At 46.7% G+C, this 24414-nt stretch overlaps 1 protein-coding gene across 1 annotated transcript in view; it reads right to left on the bottom strand.

Annotated features, from left to right (window-relative positions):
• The window catches only part of LOC119448929 (iroquois-class homeodomain protein IRX-4), a 105751-nt gene extending 82425 nt beyond the window's left edge, over positions 1-23326 (bottom strand). The window contains exon 1 of the mRNA XM_049670503.1: positions 23012-23326. Within this exon, the coding sequence (XP_049526460.1) occupies positions 23012-23056 (45 nt within the window). The 5' untranslated portion in view covers positions 23057-23326. The remainder of the gene's footprint in view (positions 1-23011) is intronic.
• Positions 23327-24414: the final 1088 nt, after the last annotated feature.

Genomic DNA, 24414 nt, shown 5'->3' with positions numbered 1-24414 from the left:
GATGATAGCGCTGGTGCACGAGATGAGACCGACAGGAAACCGTACGTCGGCGCTATATCAGCGCCCAGTGACATATTAGATAACGTTAGCTTGACCTTTACTGCTCAGGCGAGCGCATACGCACTGCAGCTCAGCAGAAACGCTATTGCGCACAACGCTCAAGCCAGCAGCGGAAGCCAGAACGCTGCCTTTGCTCGGCCACCGAGGCGATTGAGCGTATAGCGTTGACGGTGCGTCCACTTTGCTAAATGCACGCCGCGTCCCTGGAGAAGCTATAACACGTTCTCCGCGCGCAAGCCACGCGTGCGCTGTCAGCGGGACAGCATGACAACGGCGCCGACGGCGTGAATGTGCTTCGAGTGTCCGATAATTGCTATCGCCATAGTAAGCATAGCTCTGAAAATTAATTTTAAAAAAAACGCGGCCCGGTGAACGACATACGGCATCAGAACGACTATGAGAACAATGAGGCACTATATGAAAGCATTGGCCAGTTACAGATGAAATGCTAAAGTGTGAAATTATAAGTTGAACACAGTATAGAGAAGCGCAACCTCATAGCAAACTGTTTCTACATACTGAATGCGCGCCGGTTCTGCAGTGCTATTTCCTCTGTAAGGCACACGCTGATTTTGCGCTTGTTGTATTATGATTCACGTGCCCACTTAGCAGTTGACAAAAGTGGTAAGAGTGAGGGGTACGCCGGATGTGGTACGGTGCGCATGTGCGTGCGTGTGTGTGTGTGTGTGTGTGTGTGTGTGTGTGTGTGTGTGTGTGTGTGTGTGTGTGTGTGTGTGTGTGTGTGTGTGTGTGTGTGCGTGCGTGCGTGCGTGCGTGCGTGCGTGCGTGCGTGCGTGCGTGCGTGCGTGCGTGCGTGCGTGCGTGACCCACACATTCACACTGAGACAGAAATTTCGTCGTTGCTAACGGAAACAGACACAAAAAGGGAAAAGAGATAGATAGATAGATAGATAGATAGATAGATAGATAGATAGATAGATAGATAGATAGATAGATAGATAGATAGATAGATAGATAGATAGATAGATAAATACCATACTGGCACACGTACGAAGCCGAATTTTCTGGCTCCCGTTTATACGTCCTACAAGAGAGCCTGCGTATTTTTGTTTACATATTCAGTGATCTGTGTGAAGATCGTATAGCTTCTAACATGCAGTTCCCGCGGGCTAGCTAGCAGTGCTTAGCGCAGGAACTTATCGATTTTTTTCCCACCGTGCGGGGAGATTCACCGCGTGCCACTCGACGCTGCGTAACCACGTAACGAGGAAGCGGTGTACAGAGCGGGGTGGATATCACTTACAATAATGTTCGTTCACCGCCACCGAGCCGGCACTACACGTGTGCGCGGGCCGTTGTGGCTGCGGAAGCCGCTGTGCAGGTCGCCTCCGCCGGCCAACTTGAAGCCATCCGTCGTGCAGGACGCCGCTGACGTTTTTACAGCGGCCCACTTGGTCCTCAAATTACGTTATTGCCGAGTAAAGACGACAACGCTACACCGGCCGCCCTCTCTACACGGGCTGCCCTCTCTCACAGGACAAGCCACAGCCTAGAAAGAAAACTAACGCAGGAAAAAAAAATACGAAAGCCAAAAACTGGAGAGAGGGGTGAGGTGAGCGCGGTGGGGCGTGGTCTTCCCCTCTGTGCGTCGGCGACACGCTTGGCGCTGCTTGATTCAGCAAACAACAAGGCGACGCGATCGAAGCCGCTTCCAGCCGTGCGCGACACGGCGGACGCGGTAACGCTACGCTATACGCTCCACGCGCGCGCAACGCCGGCGCTAGATAATGCGCCGCGGCGAGTCGACGCCTGCGGTATACACCGACGCTCGGCGCAGCTTTATTGGCGAGAAGCCCGTGTCCGCGGCTTGCTCGTGTTCCTGGCCCGCTGCCGGCGCGAACAGCGCCGTATTATTAATAGTCCGCGCCCGGGAGCACTTCTGGGAATGGAGCCTGCGATCCGTTTTGCTCGCTCTTGTTTTCTGCGCTGAGCCGACCGCATCTGCATGCCCGAACGGACGACGCTGCTATACACTCAAGTAACCGCCGACAGGCGACGTAACAGAGGTGTTGGGCTTTCAAAAACATTCCTACTTGAAGGACTCGTATTCGTTCATTTTTATTTCGTATACATTTTCACGCCCCGGCTTGGCAATGTGGACATAATGCGTATAATCCTGTTGCTCGCGCAGCTATTCAAGTTCGGTTCGCTTTGCACACTGCAGCGTGCGCCGTGCACTGACGCCCGAGGAGTCACGCTTGTTCTTATGAAGATCGCAAAGTTCGCTCAGCGATATACGACACCTCTAATCTAGAGGAGATACGCGCACTCGAGACGCAGTTTCTTCAGAACGTTATGGCATATTTACTAAACGGGAAGACTTCCGACGGCTGCACGCGTACGACGTGACAGGCATATTCTCTGTTCCATCTGCATGTCAGACGCATGATACCTTCATGCATATACACGTCAGTATGCAACGCGGCCACCGGTGCGCCGACCTTCACGGCACATAGTGTGCGCCACCAAACAGCACAAACGTTCACGTGCCGTATAGGTGCCCACGCAATGAGCGCCTGTGACGGTGCGTGCATGCATGCCGCCCCTGTGACAGATTGTATTCCCTGCACTCGCTTCCTGTGTTACTGCCTGACGCCGCATACGCTTAAGTCTAATTTTGTCTGAGGGCTTTGTGAGTGCACGACACAGTTATCCTTTATTTCCTTACGCCTCACATTACGTGTTTCGAGAAAGCGCATTGCCTCTCATTTTGCGTACGGTCTCATGAGTTATTTATATCAGATACATGATTCCATAATAATCGCGCGATGCTGAAAAATTCTGCACTCATGTTTTACCCCGTGAGAAAAAAATTACAGCTTTTTTCTACACCTATACGTACGTTGTGCTGGAAAATATGTCAGGGACACGGGTATAAAATTGCCGTGAATATTCATTATTTTGAACGTTGCTGCTATGTACTTGCGTGTTGGCGCGAGGGCTGGGACATTTAGGTTGGCGTCCGGCAATTGTTCCGCTCGATGTAAAAGTGCCCCGACCAGATGCACTGGAAGGAAAGCTACTTGCAGCTTCCTTCCTTTTTTTTTTTTTTTTTTTTTTTTGCATTTTGATATAGTCACATCGCTGACGCGTTGACCTCCTCTTTTCAGGAGCCTCTGTATTCAAAAGTAAGGGAGCTAAGCTGCTTGTATAGACCTTTTCATTGGGCGAGGAGGAAAAGGCCGCGACGAGCCTTTCCTCCTCTCTGGCTTGTGCGAGCAGGCGCAGCGCGGCTTGAATGCATGTGTTGCCAGTCGCGCGCTGCAGAACGATTTAGAGGTGTTTCAGCTAGTTCTGAATGCAGTTTACGGGATGTCAGTTCTTACGAGATCGCCGAGCAACCACTGTGCAGCCTTTAGGTGCAGCAGTAGCTACAGTATCTGGAAATTTCTCTTGGATGTGCAAAAATGCGACGCGCATCATCAGCCGCGGTGTGTGTATGTGTTGTGAACTATGTTGGATATATCATTTTTCACTCGACGAAGAGTTGTAAAACGTTTCCATCAACCACCGGCATCGTTCTCACACATTTTAAGTCTAGTAGACTTCAAATCACAATGTCTACGTTAGCCTCCTGCAACAGGCTGAAGGCTTTGCTCAACACAGTGAGCACTGCGGATGGCAAACCAACATGATACACACAAGCGTCGTGCTTCGATCGGCATTGCCAGGTTTCCCTGTAACGCACAATATACAAAGGGGATCGCATAAAGAGAATCCAACAGCTATTTGTAAGGCCACAATTTCCGTAAGATGGGTGAATGCGTCGTAGATGACTGAACTTACGAGACTGAAAAAGAAAAAAAAAAGAGTTCATATGTCCTCCTTTTGCGGCAAAATAAAACAGAACACGGGATAATGACGCAATAAGACTTCGCATGGTCGTGCCGCATGCTTGGACCACTTGGACCATGCGCTATAGAGAATCTATAACACAGCATTTAGTACTGCCTCGGAAGCTCGCGCAGTCTGCAGCTGGTCGTTCGACCACTCGAAAAGTGTGATTCCCACTGTACGGTATGCGGTTATTATTAACCAAACTATTTTCAGTCTAAGTGCATAATGCACTTATAAAGCAAAAAATTGCTTATTCTTCACCTGTTCTGCATGGAATCTCCCGTTCATCTGAAGAGCGACTTCAACGGTTAATAGCTAGGAGCCTTAGAGTATGCTTAGGTGTTCCCCGAGCAACCTCAAGTTCCTTAGTAATTGCAGAGGCACGTCATCCTCCATTCCCAATTATGAGGACGGTTGAAACCTGTCGACACTACTTTCGTGTTTCAGTGCAGCACAAAAGGCACCCACTAGCAATTACACTTATTGAGAGAGACAGGGCGAACACCAATACTGTGATTCAGGTGCAAAAACATCTACTACCACACAACGAATTTTGGATCTCAGATATTTCCTACCCTCCATGGCGACTTGTTGCCCCAAAAATTGAACTTTCGGTTGACGGAATTATTCGCAAACGAGACATGTTTATGCTAGCAGCCCAACAACTGGCACTGTACCAGATATACTTTCGATACCCTGGATATATTCAAGCGTATACAGACGGTTCTTGTCAACCAAATTCTTCTACAGCTGCCTTTGTCATTCCAGAATGGAACCGAATACAGACGTTTAAACTTTCTCACACGACATCATCAACTACAGCAGAGCTTTTTGCTATATTGTCTGTGTTACGATACATAAATTCAACGCAAAAAGGGAACCAATGGGTCATCCTTTGTGACTCACAAGCAGCTTTGTCGTCACTTCATGGTGGCATCAGCAATTCCCAAAACATGGCGTTAGTTTATGAGACACTAAAGGAGCTCACAAAGGCAAGTGAAAAATCCCGCACAATACTGTTCCAATGGATACCAGGGCACTGCAATATCCCAGGGAATGTTGCAGCAGACATGGCTGCTAGACAAGCGCATATTAATACCGACACACACGGTCTCCCTCTAACGCAAGGAGAATTGCGGCACATACTAAGACAGATCTCAGTCCGTGGTTGCAAAGCGACATGGTTTGATCAGAACTCGAAATCTTCAGATTTATTTCACATTGACCCTGCACTTCAATTCAAAATCCCGTCCACATTAAATACAACCAGATCCTTCGAAACACTCATTCACCGTCTGCGGCTCGGTACCGCGTACACAAAACATTTTCTCCAAAAAATTTCGAGAGCTGATAGTCCGGCATGTACTTGTGGCCACGCGGATGAGGATGTACAGCATCTTCTGTTAGAATGTCCGCGACACGATACACACAGACAACGTTTAGCACGTTATTTAGAGACATTAGACCGCAGGCCCTTCAGCCTCAGGAAGATATTAGGTCCTTGGCCAACATATTCGTTGCAAAGACGAGCGTTAATGGCCCTCCAAAGATTTATAGAAGCGAGCAATATTCTCGGAAACTATTGAAAAGAGTGTTTACATGTGATAAACTCACTCTATGGTCAATTCGTACCTGGGTTCATGTAGTTTCCTTTAAATCGAATCCATGTTATCTTATGTGCCGTGATTTTAGTATAATTACGTGACCGGACTTTGTGTTTACTTTAGTGCAGCTATGTGACTGAACTTTGTGTGCCCTTTTTCTGAGTGGACTTTCAGTTTTAGTGTGACATTAGTATACTTATGTGACTGGATTTTGTGTTTAACTTTATGCGCCTTCGTGACTGAACTTTCAGTATTAGTGTGGTATTAGTGCCCTTATGTGACTGGACTTTGTGTTATTGTGATTTGGATTTGACATTTAATTTTAATGCGTGTAGGTTCATTCTTTCTTTCTTTTTTTTCATACCTCTATGTGAAAAGGAGTAGCCGGCGCCAATTAAAGGCGCCAACATCTCCTAAAAACCATATATTAAAAAAAAAACCAAACTATTTTATTTGTGGGCGGAAACCTTGCCCAGCAAACAAGGCAGTCGCCCAATGTATCTACAGATAACAACTTGAACGCTTGTCAAAGTAAACAGCACAACTTATTCGCCAGCAGAACGGTACCCATGCTGTTAAGATCGTCACATGTTTCGTAACTACTTGTTGCAGCTAAACCAGAGCTTAGAATTACAGTGCTCATAATGCTGCAGTAAGGTAACATTCGTGAAACGAATTTTCAGAAATACCTAATTTATATTCGAGGCTGATTGTAAGCTCAAACAAACGCACACACCTCGCGCTGGGTGTTCAACCCGCTCTAAAGCGCTAGCAGAAACTCCAGCCCCTTAATTACTTCATACTTAATTTCATTCACTGTACCTCACAGGACCATACCCACGTAGTAGACGCCATTTCATGCTAAATAGACCGCGAGAGTGCGAGAAAATCCACCAAAAACTGCCGCCAAGCGTATACCATAGCATACAACACGGGCGTTCGCCCAAGCCAGCATGCCAACTGCCCATAGATGGCGCCACTGCCTACGCAATGGCGGCGCCCATGAAAAAACGGTCTATATTTTACCAACCGGACTAAGGACCCAGCGCAGACAAGGACAAGGACGCGAAGACTAAACCGAAAAACAGGGCTTGTGTCTGTGTTCTCCTTTTAAAAGAAAGAAACAAACAAAAAAACATGGACTAGCCAGAAGACGGCGCAAGCGCTGTCTCCCCTTCACTGGATCTTTAGTTCATGGTGAACCAAGTAGCCTGCTCCAAGATTCCCTTGCCCTCCGATACGCTTGACTCAGAAAAACGCTGTTTCGCCCTTTATATATATATATATATATATATATATATATATATATATATATATATTAGGTGTGGCCACTTTCCCACGATGCTTGAATATGATGGAGTTTCTATGTATCGAATGCCGGCCTGCGGCTTGCATCTCAGACTGGCACAGCAGCCACTTCTTTTTTCAACGCGTGCGTGACACTGTCATATCGCTCGTGCTCGTTTAGCGCTGCGTCGCTATTAGTATCCCAAATAACCCAAAAACGGTAAGCAAAGAATAAAAGGTGCACGAGAAAATAACTCACGCGGCTGGCTTGCAAATTTGGCAGCGCGCGGGGAGGCAGATAAACGGTTGGGTTGTGTGGAGCCAATAAGTCCCGCGTTGTGTGCCACGCGTCGCGGCTGTGCGTCAACACGAAGGGCGGCGCACCACGTAATCGCCTACTGTCACGCGCGTTTGCCGAGCTGTGAGTGCTGCGCCAGCTGTCAGTCGCAAGCTTGTGCACATGCAGTGAGGCTCCCGTCTCACCTCTGCTTGTCACTTCGCTGTCACGCCGGGTGACAGCGTGAATATTTGCCAAAGTTCAGTCGGCACGCGCAAAAGCTCTGCTCGACAAACGTGCTCGCGTGCACTCCCTGCCACCGTCAGCGCGGTCAACAGGGAAGAAATGCTCCTTTTCTTCCTTCCAAGAAGCCTGCATTTCGCTCCGCGTTCTCGTGGTGTCTGCTTGGACGAGCGTGAGCAAAACCAGAGTGCTTGTATTCAACCTCATACTGCTGCAACCTCGGCCTTCTTTACCGTTCCCATGCAGTAATAATGATATACATTGAAAGCTGTGTTTTGAAGTGCTTCTTCTCAGTAATGACCCCTTGAAGGGTGCTTTCCCTTGAGTCTGTCTTCAGAAAGTTTCTCTAAAGTACCCATTGAAGAAGGCTCGGTTAGTGCATGCATGCTTCACTATAGTGGTAGTACATTAGCCCTTGAGGCCTCATTACCTCACACTGAAAGTGCACGTCTCCTTGCGCTTTTCTGTTTATTGCACATTCTATATACACGCTGATTTACGCGCACCGAACGTTACCTAACATAGATGGAACACCTGAAACACATGCGCCCTGAGGGAGTTAATTGTTTCCTCCCACCTCCTTCATCGCTGCGTTTTTAGTCTCTTTTGTATATACCCACCCTGTACTTCTTATTTTAAGTGCGTCATTAAGGACGGCAGTTACTCGCTCATTAGCCATCTGCTTGCCTCGATCTGTACAAAACTCCATCTTGTTGTTTAAGTTCTATCACCGCGACGCAGATGCTGTCGCGGTTTTCGATTACTTTCTTCCACACTTAAGACCATGAGATATACTAGCTCGCTGCTTCCTCAGCATCCAATTGATGAAATATTGCCTTGCCACCTCGGCCAGCATTGTTCAGTCTTACCACCAACGTGAAAATTATTGTCTTCTTGCCAGCGTAAAGTTCTGTCTTATCTTCTCATCACGTGACCAGAGGAAAGTAGCTGTAACATTTTTGTTATGCGCAATACATACCAATACATACTAGTTGTTCCATCGATGCCTGTCTCTAAATATTTGAGAGAGAGAAAAAAGGGAGTATTCGAATGAAATTACTTGGCAAGATGCAGAGCATGGTCAGTATGCAGTGAGCGAAATGCAAGGACGCCAAACTCCGTAGCATTTCGCCACAAATATGAAAATGGTGCGTGGTCTTAAGACTTGTGCGTGCCTTGAGCAGTTACTGGATTAATTCTTTAATAGTATCTGTGTTAAAGGTGGGTCAAATGGTTTCAATGCCGCAATTTTAACATGTGCCTGTGCCATAGAGGTATAAGCTTAGCAGATAATTAGCAAAAGTTTGATAATCTATATTATTGGCAGTCATCACATTCTGATCTCCACCGCTGCTGCGAATCTTGACCTGCATAAATTATCATCGTATCTGTAATCGCCTGTTTTAAGTTAGGTATTTCTGCAGCGATGCATGCCATATATTCCACATTTATATAGCGATATTGATATCATGCTTGTCCACCTCATTCCTTTGATATCCGACGATGTTGAGTTACAGTTCTGGGAGGCAATGTTATAATGAGCTGCTGCCCCCCAAGGCAGCCCCAATTAATGAGACCTTTAAGGGGTTCTCAGGTGAGGTGAGTAAATTAATGGTTACAGGAAAGGAAAGTTTGAAGAAGTGAGCATCAATTTCTGTTGGTACATTATGTATCTGTCGTCACCAAATAGCAAGTTCTCTGACCAACAGCATTCATGTCAAGATGACCGGCAAATTTTGTCCAATTTCAATGGAATAACTTCAAGCTCATTCGTTTCAAATCGGCTGTCGTGTCAAGGCGCATCAAAAGCGTCTGAGCTTTCCCAAAACAATGTCGGAAAGATTACCGTGTGTATCGTGACCGACCACCGCTGTTTGAGTATGCACCTTGGCCTATTGCTCTCGCGATGCGCGTCCGGGCAGTCTCGCGGACAGCGCGTATTTCAAATTTTAAGCTTAGTTGCATTCATATTGGAATGCACACGTCATAAGACGTCGCAGCAGAGTGCTATGAATGCGTTGTTACAATTATTAAAGACAACCAACCTGCACAAGCTAATTCAGCACCGACTATAGCGTTAAATGTTATTCTGTGCTGTGGACGGCTGTGATCCATAATGTGCATGCGCTCTCTTCTTCTTCTTCTTCTTCTTCTGATCTGTCTAAAAAACACCCTCCCTCTCCCCCCTTCCCTACCACACTGTAGGGTAGCAAACCAGATTTTCTGTTCTGCGCGGTTAACCTTCCTGCCTTTTACCTTTCGTCTCTCTCTATAATTACATTCATTAGCGGTTGGTAGAAACATGACAGGGCCAGTTCTGGGCATCATTAGCGGTGAACGCCATCACCTTCTAACGACCTGTCGTGTACGGCCTCTTTCAGATCAATGAATCTACAAGTTAGTGGGATAGTTTACTTGGAATAAAAGTGTGGAGGTGGTCGGCCCGATGCGTTAAGCTCTAACCTGAGTGGAGGGAAGGAAAAAGGAAATGAGAGGAGGGAGATCCATGATTATGAGAATTGAGCAGCATAAGATGTTGTGTTATATCCACAGTATTTAAGGGTCTTGTTATAAAGTCACACATCCAGTTCATTCTTGCCTAATACACAGGCACAGCTATCTTCAAAGCGTCGCCAGTCTGGCAGAGGTCCTAAAATAACGCATTTTTATAGTTGCCAATGGTCAGTCGTGCCACAGGAAGCACACCGTGCTCACTTAATATTTTGGGCCGCTTTGCAATAGCTGTGAGGCGAAGAACCGTCTGTTGTCATGCGCGTTCATAAAACTCTGTAGTAATTTTCTGTTCTCCCGTTTCGTTTGTGTGGCATTGTAGCACGAGAATGGACGCTCGCTAAATGAGAGCTTTTACAGTTTTCTTTCAGATCTGTGTTTTAGTATAAGCTCGTCGGCCCCCTGTTCGGTGAATCTTATAGTCTCTTTGCTGTTGTGCTCCGGGCAACTGGTAACATTATGTTCTTTTGTGGCCTTGAACGATTTACTGACATTTACGATTTACTGACCCATTTTCCGAGCAAGCCGTGGAGGATAAATGCTTCATTCGTCTCTTTGTTCATTAATTCTGTAATCAGCACACTTGGGTCATTGCGAAGAGACGCTCAAAATAGGCAAGTAATGTTTCGAATGCCGTGACATGACTATATCTCGTTATCCAAAGTGTGACCTCTCGCAGTAGGTGCACTTTGTAACTTTCTCAAAAGAAATTGAAGCGGTAAGCTCATCTTAAAAAAAAAAACGTTCACCTATATTAGTATGGGCAAACATTAATTAAGAAAAGCAAACCGCATATACATGCCGTTGCGTTCTTGCTAGTTAAGTTTAACATGGCGTCGGCCATATTTGTAAAACAACGCTAATTTCATGTAAGATAACGCAGCTCCTGTCTGACGGCGCACCTCGACATTTGCGACCAGCATGCGTACAAATTTCGGCGAGCGGATAAATGAGTGGGTGGGCGCGGTGTGTTTCCCGTGGGCAGCGTGCGTAACGACGTGGCCCGCGCTTCTTATCTTCGAGGAGGAGGACCAGGTATAGGGTGCGCCACTACGCAACGGAAAGCGTCACCCCGATCGCGAACTCTTATCGGGCAGTTGTGCGGCTATATAGACAATTAATGCGTACTTTACCAGGTGTGGGCTAAGGTAGCTAAGAGCCTTCCTCGGTCTGCTGCGCGGTCTCCTTCTCGCACCCGCCTCCCTTCAGTCAGCGCCTCCGGAAAGCGGGCTCCCGGCCGCGCTCGGACGCCTCTGGGAGCCCGTTCGCGAGCAGTTGCTCTCCTCTCAACGGCGACAGCGCTCGCCACTACATCCGGGGCGACGTGCGCTGCATGCGAGATGCGCGCGCGTTCCGAGGAGCAATCTGCAGGCGCTGCCGATGAGCTCTAATCTCGCTCACGAAAGCAATGCCCCCGATCAAGATGTGCGCGGTGCACTTTCTTCCTGCCACCCCTCTTCATTCCCCGGTACTTAGCGCTAGCGCCGTGTATATACTCAAGCAGACGCAAAGCGATAACAAGCGTCAACCTGCGCGTCTCTCCTTAATGGAGTTTAACAGCTTGGCGGGCGCTTATATGCAAAGGTTGGCGTGAAACCTTTCATTTGCCTCGTATAGGCGAATTGTATGGTATTTCCGTTTTACAGCGGTGGCGTCGGGCCGTGTGCTGCATAAATGAGGAATGGCTAATATCAAAGCCTGTGTCACTTTTGTCTGTATATTTCACCAAATTTGCCTCATTTCTTTTCTTTAAGTTTAATCTTTCGTTTTCATCGTTTCATTCGACGATGCATAAATAATAGGTTGAACATACGTATGCTAGATTAACAGACGGAGCCAGTCGCTCACGGGAACGACTCAGCGCAGTGTGCATAGACAATCATGTAAGAGGATGGCTTCATTCATTCTTGGAGTTAAATTACCTGTACGCGAATATGCAAGATCATATACTCTGTTCGCTTCGTAACCGCTTCTACGCACGCACCGTTCCCAATTTTAGTGTCGCATATTGTCATTGCCCTATACTGTCGTTGAGTATATATGTGCTCGAGTATTTAAACTTGTGCAATAAAATTTACTGCTTTGAGGCGTGAAGATGGTGACTGGAGGATCGCCTTGTTAGTTTGTTTACCCCTATTTGATAGATGGTGTCAGCGCGAGCTTTTTTTTTTCCAAGCGGTGATGCAAGTTAACTCGTGCTTCTGCGCCCATTGCCGCGAACCTGTCCTGTGTTCATTTTGAACTCGGGGCAGTTTGAGAAAACGAAGCACAATTTGAGAACGAAGGATCTTAAAGCAGCGAAGTTGTTTTGGGGTGTTAGCGTGTCATCTGTTTCACTGACAGAAAAAAAAATCGTTTTCAAAGCCGCAGACAGGGCACGATGCACGTAGTTTTTATTCAAAATAGTTATTATTGCAAGCTTGAGGTTGCCTTCCATTTTTCGCCTTGTTTTGCGTCATATTATGCTTTGCGTCTTATCTCCATGTATTTTCATGGCTTTGGGAATGATTGAGGCTGGCCTTGCAAATCTGTCGTTGTCCACTGGGGCGGAGGGTATTCACCCTCCGCCATATGTCAGATGTAAGTTGGTGTTCGTGTGAGTCTTTATATTCTTTCAGTCCCGTGTGCATCCCTCTATTTTAACCATTTAACGATGTACCAACTGGCCCAAACATCTATCCTTTGGAATTCATTTGCAACTAACGGGTATATTTATTAAATTTCACAGCCTTAAAGAAATAAGGACATAAAACAATATGCGTAACGATAACGGACAGACACGACGTATGTTTTATCTTACTTATAGCGAGCAGGCAGGCAGCAATATCTAATACGAGGTTACCATTCTCGGGGGGAGGGGGGTTTCAACAGAAGTGTCACTATATGGTAGATGTGGCTGTTAGATGCATGTCTATTAGTGGCGTACTTACAAATGTTGCGAAATGAGGAATTGAAATATGAGTAATCGGGCCGTTCATTTGCCAAGTCATAGACGTCCAGTGCCAGTTGTGACTGTCGGAAAACAGTGCGTTTCTTTGGGAGCGGATGATTACTGTCGAGCAACAACCAATGAGCTGAGCGGTTGTACAAAATTAAATCTGCACGTCATGTGTGCGACTGGAAATTTCGTATGCCACTTAAAGCGTAAGTTCTGCAATGTCACTGCCTGAACCAGTCTGAACGCCTAATCTGCAGTTGAAGATCAAGGAAACATTGAAATCTGCGAAACATCGGCTCACGTACTAGGCAAGATGTTTCGTGTTTGTCGCTCTTGTGTCTTTCGTGTTACCATGTTTACGATAAGACGTGGAACGGTGAACTACGACGAAATTTAGCAAATGAAACGCTTACACAAGAAAAGAGGAGTACGTAGGACGAATGCTGGTAATAGGCCTTGTTTCTTGTGTTTGTTTCGCTGGTTTTCGTGGTAGTTGACCGTTTCACGCCTAAACTTAAACTATACATCTGGTCTTCTTCATTCAGGGGTTTTACGTGCCAAAACCAGTTCTGATTATGAGGCACGCCTGTGGAGGGCTCCGGATTCATTTTGACCACCTGGGGTTCTTTACCGTGCACTACAACGCAAGCACACGGGCGTTTTTGCACTTTCGCCTCTATCGAAATGCGGCAGCCGCGACCGGGATTTGATCCCGCGACCTCGTGCTCAGCAACTATACATCTCGCTCTTGCCGCAGATATAGGCTGTGGAGAATAACTACAATTTCTGTTACAGCCCGGTCTTCCCTCGAAGCGCGGCAGTTACAACTCAAAGATAGCACAAAATAGCGGACACCGACTACAGAAATACAAGTTGAAAACAAAAACAAAAAACGTCTCGGTTACCGTACGGGAGTCGAAATGTCTTTTGTTTCTTCTAAATTTTTATATATCTGGCCGGCGTCCGTTATTCTGTGTCATGATCATCCCAGACCAGACTAGTTTTCGCGAAACCCTAGATTTCTGACAACTCAAAGAGGTGATAAGGCTACGGTTCCTACGAACTGTCTGTCAAAGTTTATAACGTAACTTAGACCATTCGCAAGACTTAGCCAAATCAACGAGGAAGCCAAAAAAAAAAGTTTTCTCCAGGTAGCACGGACTAATTCTTTCGCCATTTCCAAGGAGCACCTAAGTAAAACTATTCCAACCACTCGTCCTTTGAAAATCTTCCTTTGGTTCAGCTTATGCCTCGCGCACCCTCTAACCTTCTGCATTCGCCGTTCTTTCACGAGTGATCTCGTAATGGGCGTGTTATTTTTTTAATTATTGTTCTTATCGCAAAAGCGTGATAAGGGAAGTGAAGGCGGGAGAGAAAATTGTTGTCGGTAACTCCCCTGAAAAAAGAAAACAATTGTAACGGGGCATGAATCACTACTGCGACACATTGACATTGTTATGATATAACTTTATACGCTCGAATTTCATCAACAATTCTTTAAATTACTCATAAGGGCCCACCTCTGCAATGTAGTACGTATACAGGAAGCATTTCAACACCCTTAAGGGCGCTAAAAGGGTGTTTGTCGAGTATGCACCCTTCCTTAGCACCCATTTTACTCATAACACCTCGTAATAAGGGTGTGTGCAAGAATATCACCATATGTTAGTTTCGTGAAACTGACAATTTATGCTTTAAAGAAACCCAACTAATAAGTTCGATTGATGTTCTATTATTTTATGTTTTTCTTTTTCTTTTTTTATAACAGGCGAGCACGTTTACTTACGTTCGCGGGAGTCGCCGACAGATAATATAAGTGAAAGCATTTTTTCGGCACCTCTACTGTTGTCGTTAGCCCTCGTGGGCTATCTTTCTCGGCTATATTCTTGCCATCAGCGTCAAGCTAGGAATACACCTTTTCCCTCTTTCTGTGATACATATACTGCGCTTAGATACGCGTACACTCATTTTTGGGGGTTAGTTGTATGCAGCAGGAGCCAAATAGTTTTAGGTCCTTTTTCTGGAATAGTTTAACTGAGGACTTCCAGAGCCTCGCCCACCTAGCACAGAAGCTTCCGAACAACTGGCTCAGATGGGAATAGAACGCACAATCTCTCGCGTTAGTGATTTTTCCTGTGAGAGTCACCACTTGAAGTTGAAGACCTCACACCAGACGACATCGACACCCGTGGAGCTTGCTGCTCTTCGTAGCGCACTTCGCATAATTAGTGAGGAACCACCTCAAAAATTGAGTATTTTCAGCGACTCTGAGGCAGCTCTACATTGCTTACTTTCCGCCCTACACCGTGGACCCTACGAACAACTATAGTTCTAGAAATACGAGAGCTCCTTCATCGCCTCGTCGAGCAAGGACATGACGTCACATTTCAGTGGCGCCCTAGCCGCTGTGGCATAATGGTCAACGAACATGCCGATGAAGCTGCTCGATCTGCTCATGAAGATGATGTGCAGGAACCAATCCCGCTGCCAAGAACAGATGCAGCCGCAAAACTTTGAGTGCTTGCAAATGATGGAACGCACTTAGTTTCCAGCATACGCGTCTGCATAGACAGGACAGGACCCCTGTCTTCGACTTCGACCTGGACTATCCCGACCCGAGACAACGGTACTTTACCGACTGTGGTTTGGCGTCGCTTTTAGGAAATCCTTTGCTTTCCACATCAATAGGGAAGATAGTGCTGCGTGTGACTATCTAACACGTCCTTTGCCGTTGTCCCCGATACAGCGCATACAGGCAGTCACTCACGACCGCGCTGGCGCGTCTTGACGACCGGCCGCTTTCGGAGCAGACACTCCTGGAACGCCGGCCTATGAGTCGTCACACCACAAATCGGTCAAGGCACTCTTGAATTTTTTGCGTTCGAGTAGCCTATTAGAGATAATACTGCAGTTCTCACGGACATTCCCAACCTCATCAATTTTTTTTTCGTGACTTTGCTTTTTCTCTCCGCTATTCTTTCCGTCTGTCATTTCCTCTTTACCCCTCCTCAGTGCAGGGTAGGAAAGCAGAATCTTTTCTGGTTAACCTCCCTGCCTTTCCCACTCCGTTAATCTCTCTATCTCTCTCTCGCGTTCGAGAATGACAATCAGTCATCGTTAATCACCTTCAACTTGCTCTCGGAGCAGCTACTGCTGCTCGCAAAGCATCACGACGACGAAGAGGAAGTCGTGAAACGTGAGGTAACGATTACACTTCATCGCTGCCGTCAGGACAGGCGCAGTAAAGGAAGATGACAGGGCAGCGTTCAAGCATTTAGTCGCAGTGGGAAAGGTGGCGACAATCAATGTGATAGCGATGACAACGCAAATGACCTCATTAAGCAGGAAACACGATATCGAGGACGTCACGCCGCGATAACGCTGCTATACATATGAGCATGGGAGAGACACAGCAGCTCGGGACATGCGCCAGAGTTTATGGCAGGGTTTATCCAAAGCCTGTGGGACTCGTGTTTCTCTGGCATAAATACTTTTGCTTGCGACCATGCTCGATTACACGCGAACGTTTGCCTCCCACCGGTTGACACGATGCTGAATAAAATGGCAAGCATATAGCATGTTCATAATACAAAAAGATGCATTTCAAGCCTATCTTCGAGTACGCCGCTGCCAGCCATATCTTTCCATTTCATCTTTTTCCCGTTTTTTTTTTCGTTTTTTTTTTTCGTAATTCGTTCACGCGTGCAAGATTCCAACGTGGCACTACAGTGAGCCTTCAAATACTGATGCTTTCGCAAAGTGCGAGTATGTCCCGATTGCTATTTCGCGGGTTTAATTCCACATCTGTGGCAAGTGGTCAAACATGGGCGGTTTGCACATTAACCCATGACCTTTGTAGCCAGGTTTTTTTATTTAGGGAAAGCGCAGACATTTAATTTGGCTGAAACACCAATAAGAACGCGTCAGCGGCACAAAACCAGTAAAACGTGACGCTTGTAAGACGCGAATGAGTGTGAACACGTTACAAGCACAGCGCATTAACTGCGCGCATATACCGGTACATTGTTGCAGGAAGAGCGAAAAACCTCATAATGATAATGGTTGTCTGAACATAACGCATTCGTTAGAGCAGTATCCTAACTTTTTCTGCCACCCAGAGCTTTATAGGCGCGGCAGTGAGACTGGCGCACATGCGCACAAGAACGCAATCTTCATATGTTTTCAGATGATTGTCTGTAAATTATTATTCTACCAGTCTGAGAACAGAATTGCCAGTGAAGAGCCGTGATTAAGGCCCAAACAAATATTTTCAATTGGGAGTATATATATATACTCCCAATATATATATATATATATATATATATATATATATATATATATATATATGTATTAGAGGTGGAGGAATATCAATTTTTTCGTACTTGAATCGAATACGAATAGTAAGTATCGAATAGTCAAACGGAGCCACGTATATATACATAGCAGGAATATTTGTTTTGGTATATAGTTGAACGCCTTTATACCAAAATACTAGGGACCTCCAAAACCCTTCGTTATACAGGTCACTTCGTTGTAAGGGTACCGCACCGTACCGTTCATGATAGCACGTTAAAAAAAAGATAACCTGCAATTAACCCAAATTTCAGAGATATTGTGAAGTAAGTTGCTAATTTTTTTTTTTTTTTTTTTTTGCGCACTTGGTATGACAGAATGTGCGACTGCAGCCAACCTTATTGCACTGAGGCATGCTCCCCGGAGAAACGCAGGAGCTACACAAAGTAAAGCTGAGATCGCCCAATGCCGCTATCGCCTCCCTTGCAGTCAATATCCTTGGTTCGTTTGCATCACCTTCCTCACTGTTGACTTTGTTGATCTTCGCGTCCTTTCCGCACTTAAGGGTTTTAAAGACGTCGCCGGTCGCCAGGTACGATTACATCATCGCGTCGTCATGAACTGCGACGTGATGGTGAGCTGTCGCACCAGCTGATACGTTATAATAAACAGCGTACGAGTTGACCGAATCCAGGATCATTGTATCAGGACTACTGCTGACATCACCCGCCGTGATAGCTTAGCGGCTCGTTGCGCTGCTAAGAACGAAGTCGCGGGATCAAATTCCTGCCGCGGCGGCGGCATTTCGATGGGGGCGAGATGCAAGAGCACCGGTGTCCCGTACATTGGGGGCGCGTTAAAGATCCCCCGGTGATCAAAATTAATCCGGAGTCCCCCACTACGGCGTGCCTCCTAATCAAATCGCGGTTTCGGCTAGTAAAACCCCAGAATTCAATTCAAATCGCGGTCCGCGCGGAAGGCATTGGCGGCACCGGTATACGTGGCATTCGTTGTAAAGCACCAAATCAGCCGTCAGGGACGCCTCAATTAATTTGTTGTGCCGACAAAATCGTTGTAGTGGTCTTCGTTGTAGAGGCGTCCACAATACATATGAAAGGTAGGAATTCGGCCAGGACAAAATCAATCCTTCGTTATACAGGTCATTTCGCTGTACAGGCGTTCGACTGTAATTCCGTACTACGCCTGTATTGACTAATTGCCAAGATCACTGATTGCCATTAAAAAAAACTTCAGGAATAGTCCCTACATATTTAGAGCCTGATTGCAAACAGGCTTTCCGAGAATGAATGACTGATGTATTACTAACTTTCCAAAAAATGTTAAATGAATGGTTGCCGCAAGAAGATCAGAAGTTGTGGAACAAGAAAAAAAAGTTGCTGAAGGAATAGTGCGCCGTATACACATGAAAAAGGGCGCATTGCAAGGAAAACATCACTGGTTGTAGCGTAAAAGATACATGCAACTGCTACACCACTGCATTGCCAAAAACACTAAATGACACAGCAAAAATCACAGGTTTCCACGTAGGCTTTCGCCGCAAAACCGAAAACAAAGCTTGCGTTACCTATTTTGTTTATTCATTGCTTCGAAACCTTTTGTCGTTGTTTCATTTCTGATAATTTGCGATACTTTGTTTAGCATAAGGAAAACAGTAGCCCGAATTTAACAGTCGATTGTTGCGAAATATTTTGTTTGTTTCGAATATTCGAAAAAACCGAATATTTTCTTTTTGAACAATAAGACGAATAGTTAGTTTGTAATATTCAATTCGTATTCGAATATTCACCAATATTTAATGTATTGCTTCTTCGCATCCTCATTTCGCTCCTTCGCAACAAGAGCAGCGCATATGTTAAACAAATTTAATACTAAGTTTCCACCGCGACACGCAAATGCTCGTTTGTAAAAGAAAACGTTAAGCACGATAAAAAAGGCACCAGACTTCAGTGATTCCTCCACGCACGAACTAAATTACTGCGGCAGCAACAGCTTCTCACAACGGATATGGCCGTCTTCCCAAGAACGACTTCTTTGCGATGCACGCACAACGTCGTCTTCTTCCATTAAAGGTATCGCACCGCTGCTGCGGCCTCCAAAATACATGCTCAGACAGAACCACTCGAAGAGCCTGCATGACGCGCAAAATCCTGCACAAATTACCAGAGAGTTTTAGGATATAGGGCCCCAAAAGTTTGGGGCCAGAAAGAGCTTTGCGGGTGTTCGCGTTGGGGCATGCGGGAGTGAAGAGTTTTAGAATAGGGCTTTGCGTTTGCGAATAGCGTCTTGCGCTTGCAGCGCCACTATGGTGTCAAAGAAAAGCTATGGTATGGTATGGTAAAGCTTTATTATTGTCCCTCGGAACGTGCGTCAGCACGTAGCGGGCCGCTCCCACGTCGGCACAGAAAGGCCGAGCTATTATAAATTTTAAAATAAACTATGCCATTTTATGATAAGAAGTGTAATTTTGACTTTTGTGTTCTTGCGTTTAATTACAACTTAGAGGTTATTCTATTAGCAGCAACCGATTTGTTACGCTTAATTTTGAGTAACCAACTTTACGTGCCTTCACCAGCCAAGCTAATCCATATTAGGCCTACGAGTCATGAAATCGACTATCGAATTCGGAATCAGCGGCGTTTAATGAATCAATCTTTATTACACACGTTAGTTGAGAGGAAGCGATAACCATAGTCACTTCTCCTAGCTTACGAACTTCACGCGTTACCACGAATCGAGCCCCGTTTGGTGCTCGGTTAGAGCCGTCGCTTCGATGGGTGCCGCGATGTTTGTTGACGCAAAGCTTATGGGGTAGCTTTTGGGGCTCGCGCTATATCAGTGAAATAGCGTGCCCGACGCAAAACCCAAACGCAGTTTGTGTCTCGCGCATGCGCAGTGGCTTCGACGCCATTTCTTTGGGGCCCCAATTCCAAATCTCTCTACCAAGCGTTAATTCACCGCGCTGGCTCGTGTGTCCGGCGCGCGACACAAATTGTCCCTGGGGCAGTAGTTCGAAATACCTGGCCGTGATGGTCGAAATTTTGTTTTTATTCGCGATATGGTGAGGGTGAAATTGAAGCTGACGAGGTGACCGATGGCGTGTAATGGGAAGGACGGAGATACGGATTCGACTGATCGACACAGCAAACTCCGTTTCGAGCTTTTAACCGTGAAAGAAGAAAGATGATCAGCCCAAGGCACACACATCTCTGTAGTATACGTACAACAAAGTTTAGTTGGACATTTCGGCCGTGGCCGCGGCCTGTGTCGGATTAAACGTTATTGTTCGTGTTCGTATGTGTATGCCTATATAGCTGCACTTCGAACAGTCAATTACAGATTCCGGAGAAAAATACCTGCGTAGTCCGGTTTAAAGCATGTTCGCTTTGAAGATGTAACAGTGCAACGATGGGGGATGCTAAATTTTGCTTGTTGGTAAATGGTACCGGTGGCGAAACACAGTGCAGGAACGTGCTATTCTTTGTAGCGCAGTATTCTTTGACACAGACAAAGGGCAATCAACCTCAATTTGTTCGAAGGTCCTATCGCCACCTTAGTTAGTGCAGAAACAACTGTGGCTTAGAACATCGCTACTAGAAGTTTAATTATTAGGAGTTTATTGCAAAACAATCACGTGCTTTACGGCGACTCTTGTGGTAGTAGACATATCAGTTCAGGGGGGGGGGGGGGGGGGGGGGCTCGTTTGTCACTATCACAAGCGAAATTGGGATCCACACACCCAGTGTTGGGTTAAGCTTGCGAATAAACTCTGCCGTAAGTTCTGTGGATGTGTAAACGCCCCATACAATTGCTCAGGATGCTCAGTGGCATCTCGGCCTTCTCAAAAGTGTGAACAGTTGAATGCTGCGCTAAAAAAAAAAAAGAATGCCATTGCTCAAGCCTAATTTTACTATAGTGCAAAGTGTGGAATAGTCCGATGAGGACGGCCATACTAGTTTCAGCAAGTCCACCGAATGAATAAGGGTACAATATAGTTTCCACGCTTTCGCGTGGAGCTTTGCCTTTTCTCCAAAACATCCATCCCTCTGACTTAGTTAGCTTTTCTTTCTCACAGGTTTTAACCCTCGCGAGCATTTTCGCATTGAATCTTCACCGTTATGGGAAGTTAGAGCGAATCATAATGAGTCAGAAAATTTGTTCGTATACGCGACCGGGATTGCCGTCAGTGTCGCATGTACGAGTATATGTCTTGCACAGATCTCTTGCATCTCCCGGCTTCCTTCTTGGCTATATAGCATGTGCCGATTTAAAGCTTGGTTCACTGCGCGACATGCAGTTTCCTTTATTTTCGATAGCCCTGCATATTCGTTTTAGTTGCCCCTGACATTTTCGAGACCGTATCAGGTATGTACCTTGGAAACTGTACACAGAATTTACAACTTCTTTTGTGTGCTTCGCGAAACCGTTCCCATGCGATTAAAATGCTTTTGTTATTGTTGTTGCTGTCGTTGTTGTTATCTGGAGAAACAGGAGCCTGTAGAAGAGATGAACAGGCCTCATTTACCCGTCGTTCTGTATCATTCAGGAGTGTAAAAGAATGGGTGATTCTAGAATAAACCGCGCGTCTATACTTGGGTTACCTTCCACATTGTCGTCTGCGCTATGTTTCAACTGAAACGAACAGGTTCGAGGGCTCCTCATGACACCAGTTTCACCTCACAAGTAGGCATTTGTTTCTGCATACGTGGTGAAACTATTCATAATTTCATGCCTGTGGTTTAGGTTTGAGTATGGAGTTCTTATATATTCTTTACGCTAAAGCAATAAACAACACGAAATGCTGTGATAACGTTGCCAGGATTTCAATACTGTAGATCTTGGTTCTTCAATGCAAATAAGAAACATTAGTCCTGCTGTTAGTTGATGCAACTTTTTTATTTCTCTGTCAATTTGACTTTCTCAAATATCACCAAACACTCCGTTTAACGTTACGTCTTTTTTAAAGACGCGTGTTAAAGTTGTTTAAAAAATGAATCATCATAATTAGACGTTATTGTGTGCGCGCTAATTGTGCAAATTTCTGTGATAACAGACAAGCAGACGTGCATTTTTAGCTCGACCCTCTGTAAGAGCGGCCAAACTATGGTGCTTCCGTCGCGTCGGATAGTTGTAGAATAAGCAGGTGTTTTAGAATTTGCAAACAAAAGCGTGCAAGGAGTAAGGTAGTGCATCATTCTCTTCATTAACTTCAGCAAGACGCTGCTCGATTTGCCGTTTAATGTTCTGCATTTATTTTACCTCGTTTGTGTCTCCATGTATGTTCCTTCATGAATATGTGTTCGGAAATGAACTGCATTAGTTCGGCTAGCCCTGGGCTACCTCGAGCAAATTTCACACTGTAGCATTCAAAATGCATCAGAAGCAAATAGTGTGCATCCCTTCAGATTCAGATATCGCAAATCAGTAGACGCAAGTCCGTTAATAGTGTTGGGGGGAAAGGTGAAAAAACCGGGTACCCAAAGAGGCACGAAATCGCTGTATCAACATACTAAAAGAAAAAACAAATGTTATGACAGGAAATCGGACTATGAGGACAAGCGAATGCCTGTCTCTGTACCAGCTCCATGCGCGACATGCGCACCGGGAGCATTTCGCAGTGCACGCTCATTCATTTTTACAGCGTCAGCTATCAACGTTCGACGGGCTGGACGCGAGCATTGCTGGGGAGAGCAATCGTGTTAAAACCGGTCTTGCGACACGTCCGTTGTGGTCAAGAGGCGCGGCGTGGAGAGATTGCCATCGCCGGCGACACGTGTTTAGAATGGCCGAGCACCGGCGGCGTGCGCCGCGCGCAGCGCAGAGAAGCACTGCGCGCGAGTGATTCTCCGTCTGCGGCACTCACGCAACGCGGCCAGGGGCGCTGCGCCGACGCTAGGACGCGACCTGGACACTGTCACTCACCTGGGACGATGCGGGGTAGGAGTATCCGAATTGGCCGTAGGACATCTACGTGCCGGCCGTTATCGAGAAGCTGCCGGGAGCCCCAACTTGGGCTCGTCAGTCTCGCCTGCTGCGCGGTCGGCGGCCGAGTACTTTCGGCAACACCTGGCGCATGGAAGTCTGACCGGCCAGCCAGAGGCGCGAGGCGGGCAGAAAGAGCGGCCCAAGAGGAAGGCAGCAATATAAAAAGAAGACCTGGTCACTGAGGCTCTTGACGAGCAGCAGATGCACTCGGAGCTGAGTCGGGACACCGACGCGACATGTGGATAAAACTCTGGCCGCCAACTAAACCGGGAACCAAGTTGCCGTGTCGCGCGGTGTTGTTCCTCCGAGAGGGGGGTAGCGAGGGGGGGGGGGGGGGGGGAGGCAGGAGGCGGGGCGTCGCCTCGAGCGCTCTTTGATTGACGCCGCACGAGGCAAAGCCACGCCTCGGGCGCGCTTGACTGACGGCCGGCAAACCGCAGACTCCGCCCGCGTCTGTCGCCTGAGACCGCCCACGCAGCAGCGCCGGCGCGGCGTGTTTGTGCGTTCGGCGGCCTCTGCGGCGGCAACGCGAGGTCTCAGCGCTTGTGCCATGGGCGCGGGAGGGAAGCGAGTCTCGCGCGAACGGCGTGTTGGGCGAGTGAACAAGAAAATGAAAAGTTGGGATTTGCGGTTCTTTGCTGAGCCTTGCACTGCCGCCCGTCTGGTGTACAATGCGTACAAGGTGTCAAGGGCATGGCTGATAGAGTACAGAGCTTAGGCTTTCGCGCGGCTGCTGCGCTGTTTCGTCTCACGTAGGCTGAGCCAGGGAGTTGATGGTTCAACAGTGGGGCTACGATGCCCTCTCGGTTGGCTCCCCTGCTGTTCATTTTTCTTTGCAGAGGTTCCTGTGCCCTCAAGTGGTACAAGCTCGGGTTTTTGTAGGGCAAAAGAGATCAAGTGCGAAAGCAGAGCTGCCCGCACTTGTATGTAGGATATAGAAAGCATGTCCCGTGTGGGATATGGCGTCGCCGTTATGCCCCTGCGAATGCTGCGGCCGGGTCGAAATCACACCGTTCTCTGCAAACAGTGCCAAGGCATACTGGGGCGCTTTGTACTACGGATGACAAGGGAACAAGGGTCTTTTTTGTATGCATATTCGCTCTTCTGTACCGATGTTCTCGATCCTTCGGTCATTGCTCCTTTGGGTTACTTCAAGTATCTTTACATTGTTGCTACATCAGAAGTGATATTTCAAAATATGAACATGTAGTTCCAATTATATTCCATTAGCAAGGCAGGAAATGACCTGTCGTCTTTCAAAGGGAACGATTCCATAGTGCATAGAAGGACACTGATGCTGAGCAGCTTTTCACTCACCGTCCATATGAGACTTTGGAGTT

This window comes from Dermacentor silvarum, chromosome 1, assembly GCF_013339745.2.
Source record: "Dermacentor silvarum isolate Dsil-2018 chromosome 1, BIME_Dsil_1.4, whole genome shotgun sequence".
Classification (NCBI taxonomy): domain Eukaryota; kingdom Metazoa; phylum Arthropoda; class Arachnida; order Ixodida; family Ixodidae; genus Dermacentor; species Dermacentor silvarum.
The sequence above is the reverse complement of the archived record's forward strand: the minus strand, read 5'-3'. Positions and strand labels throughout refer to the sequence as shown.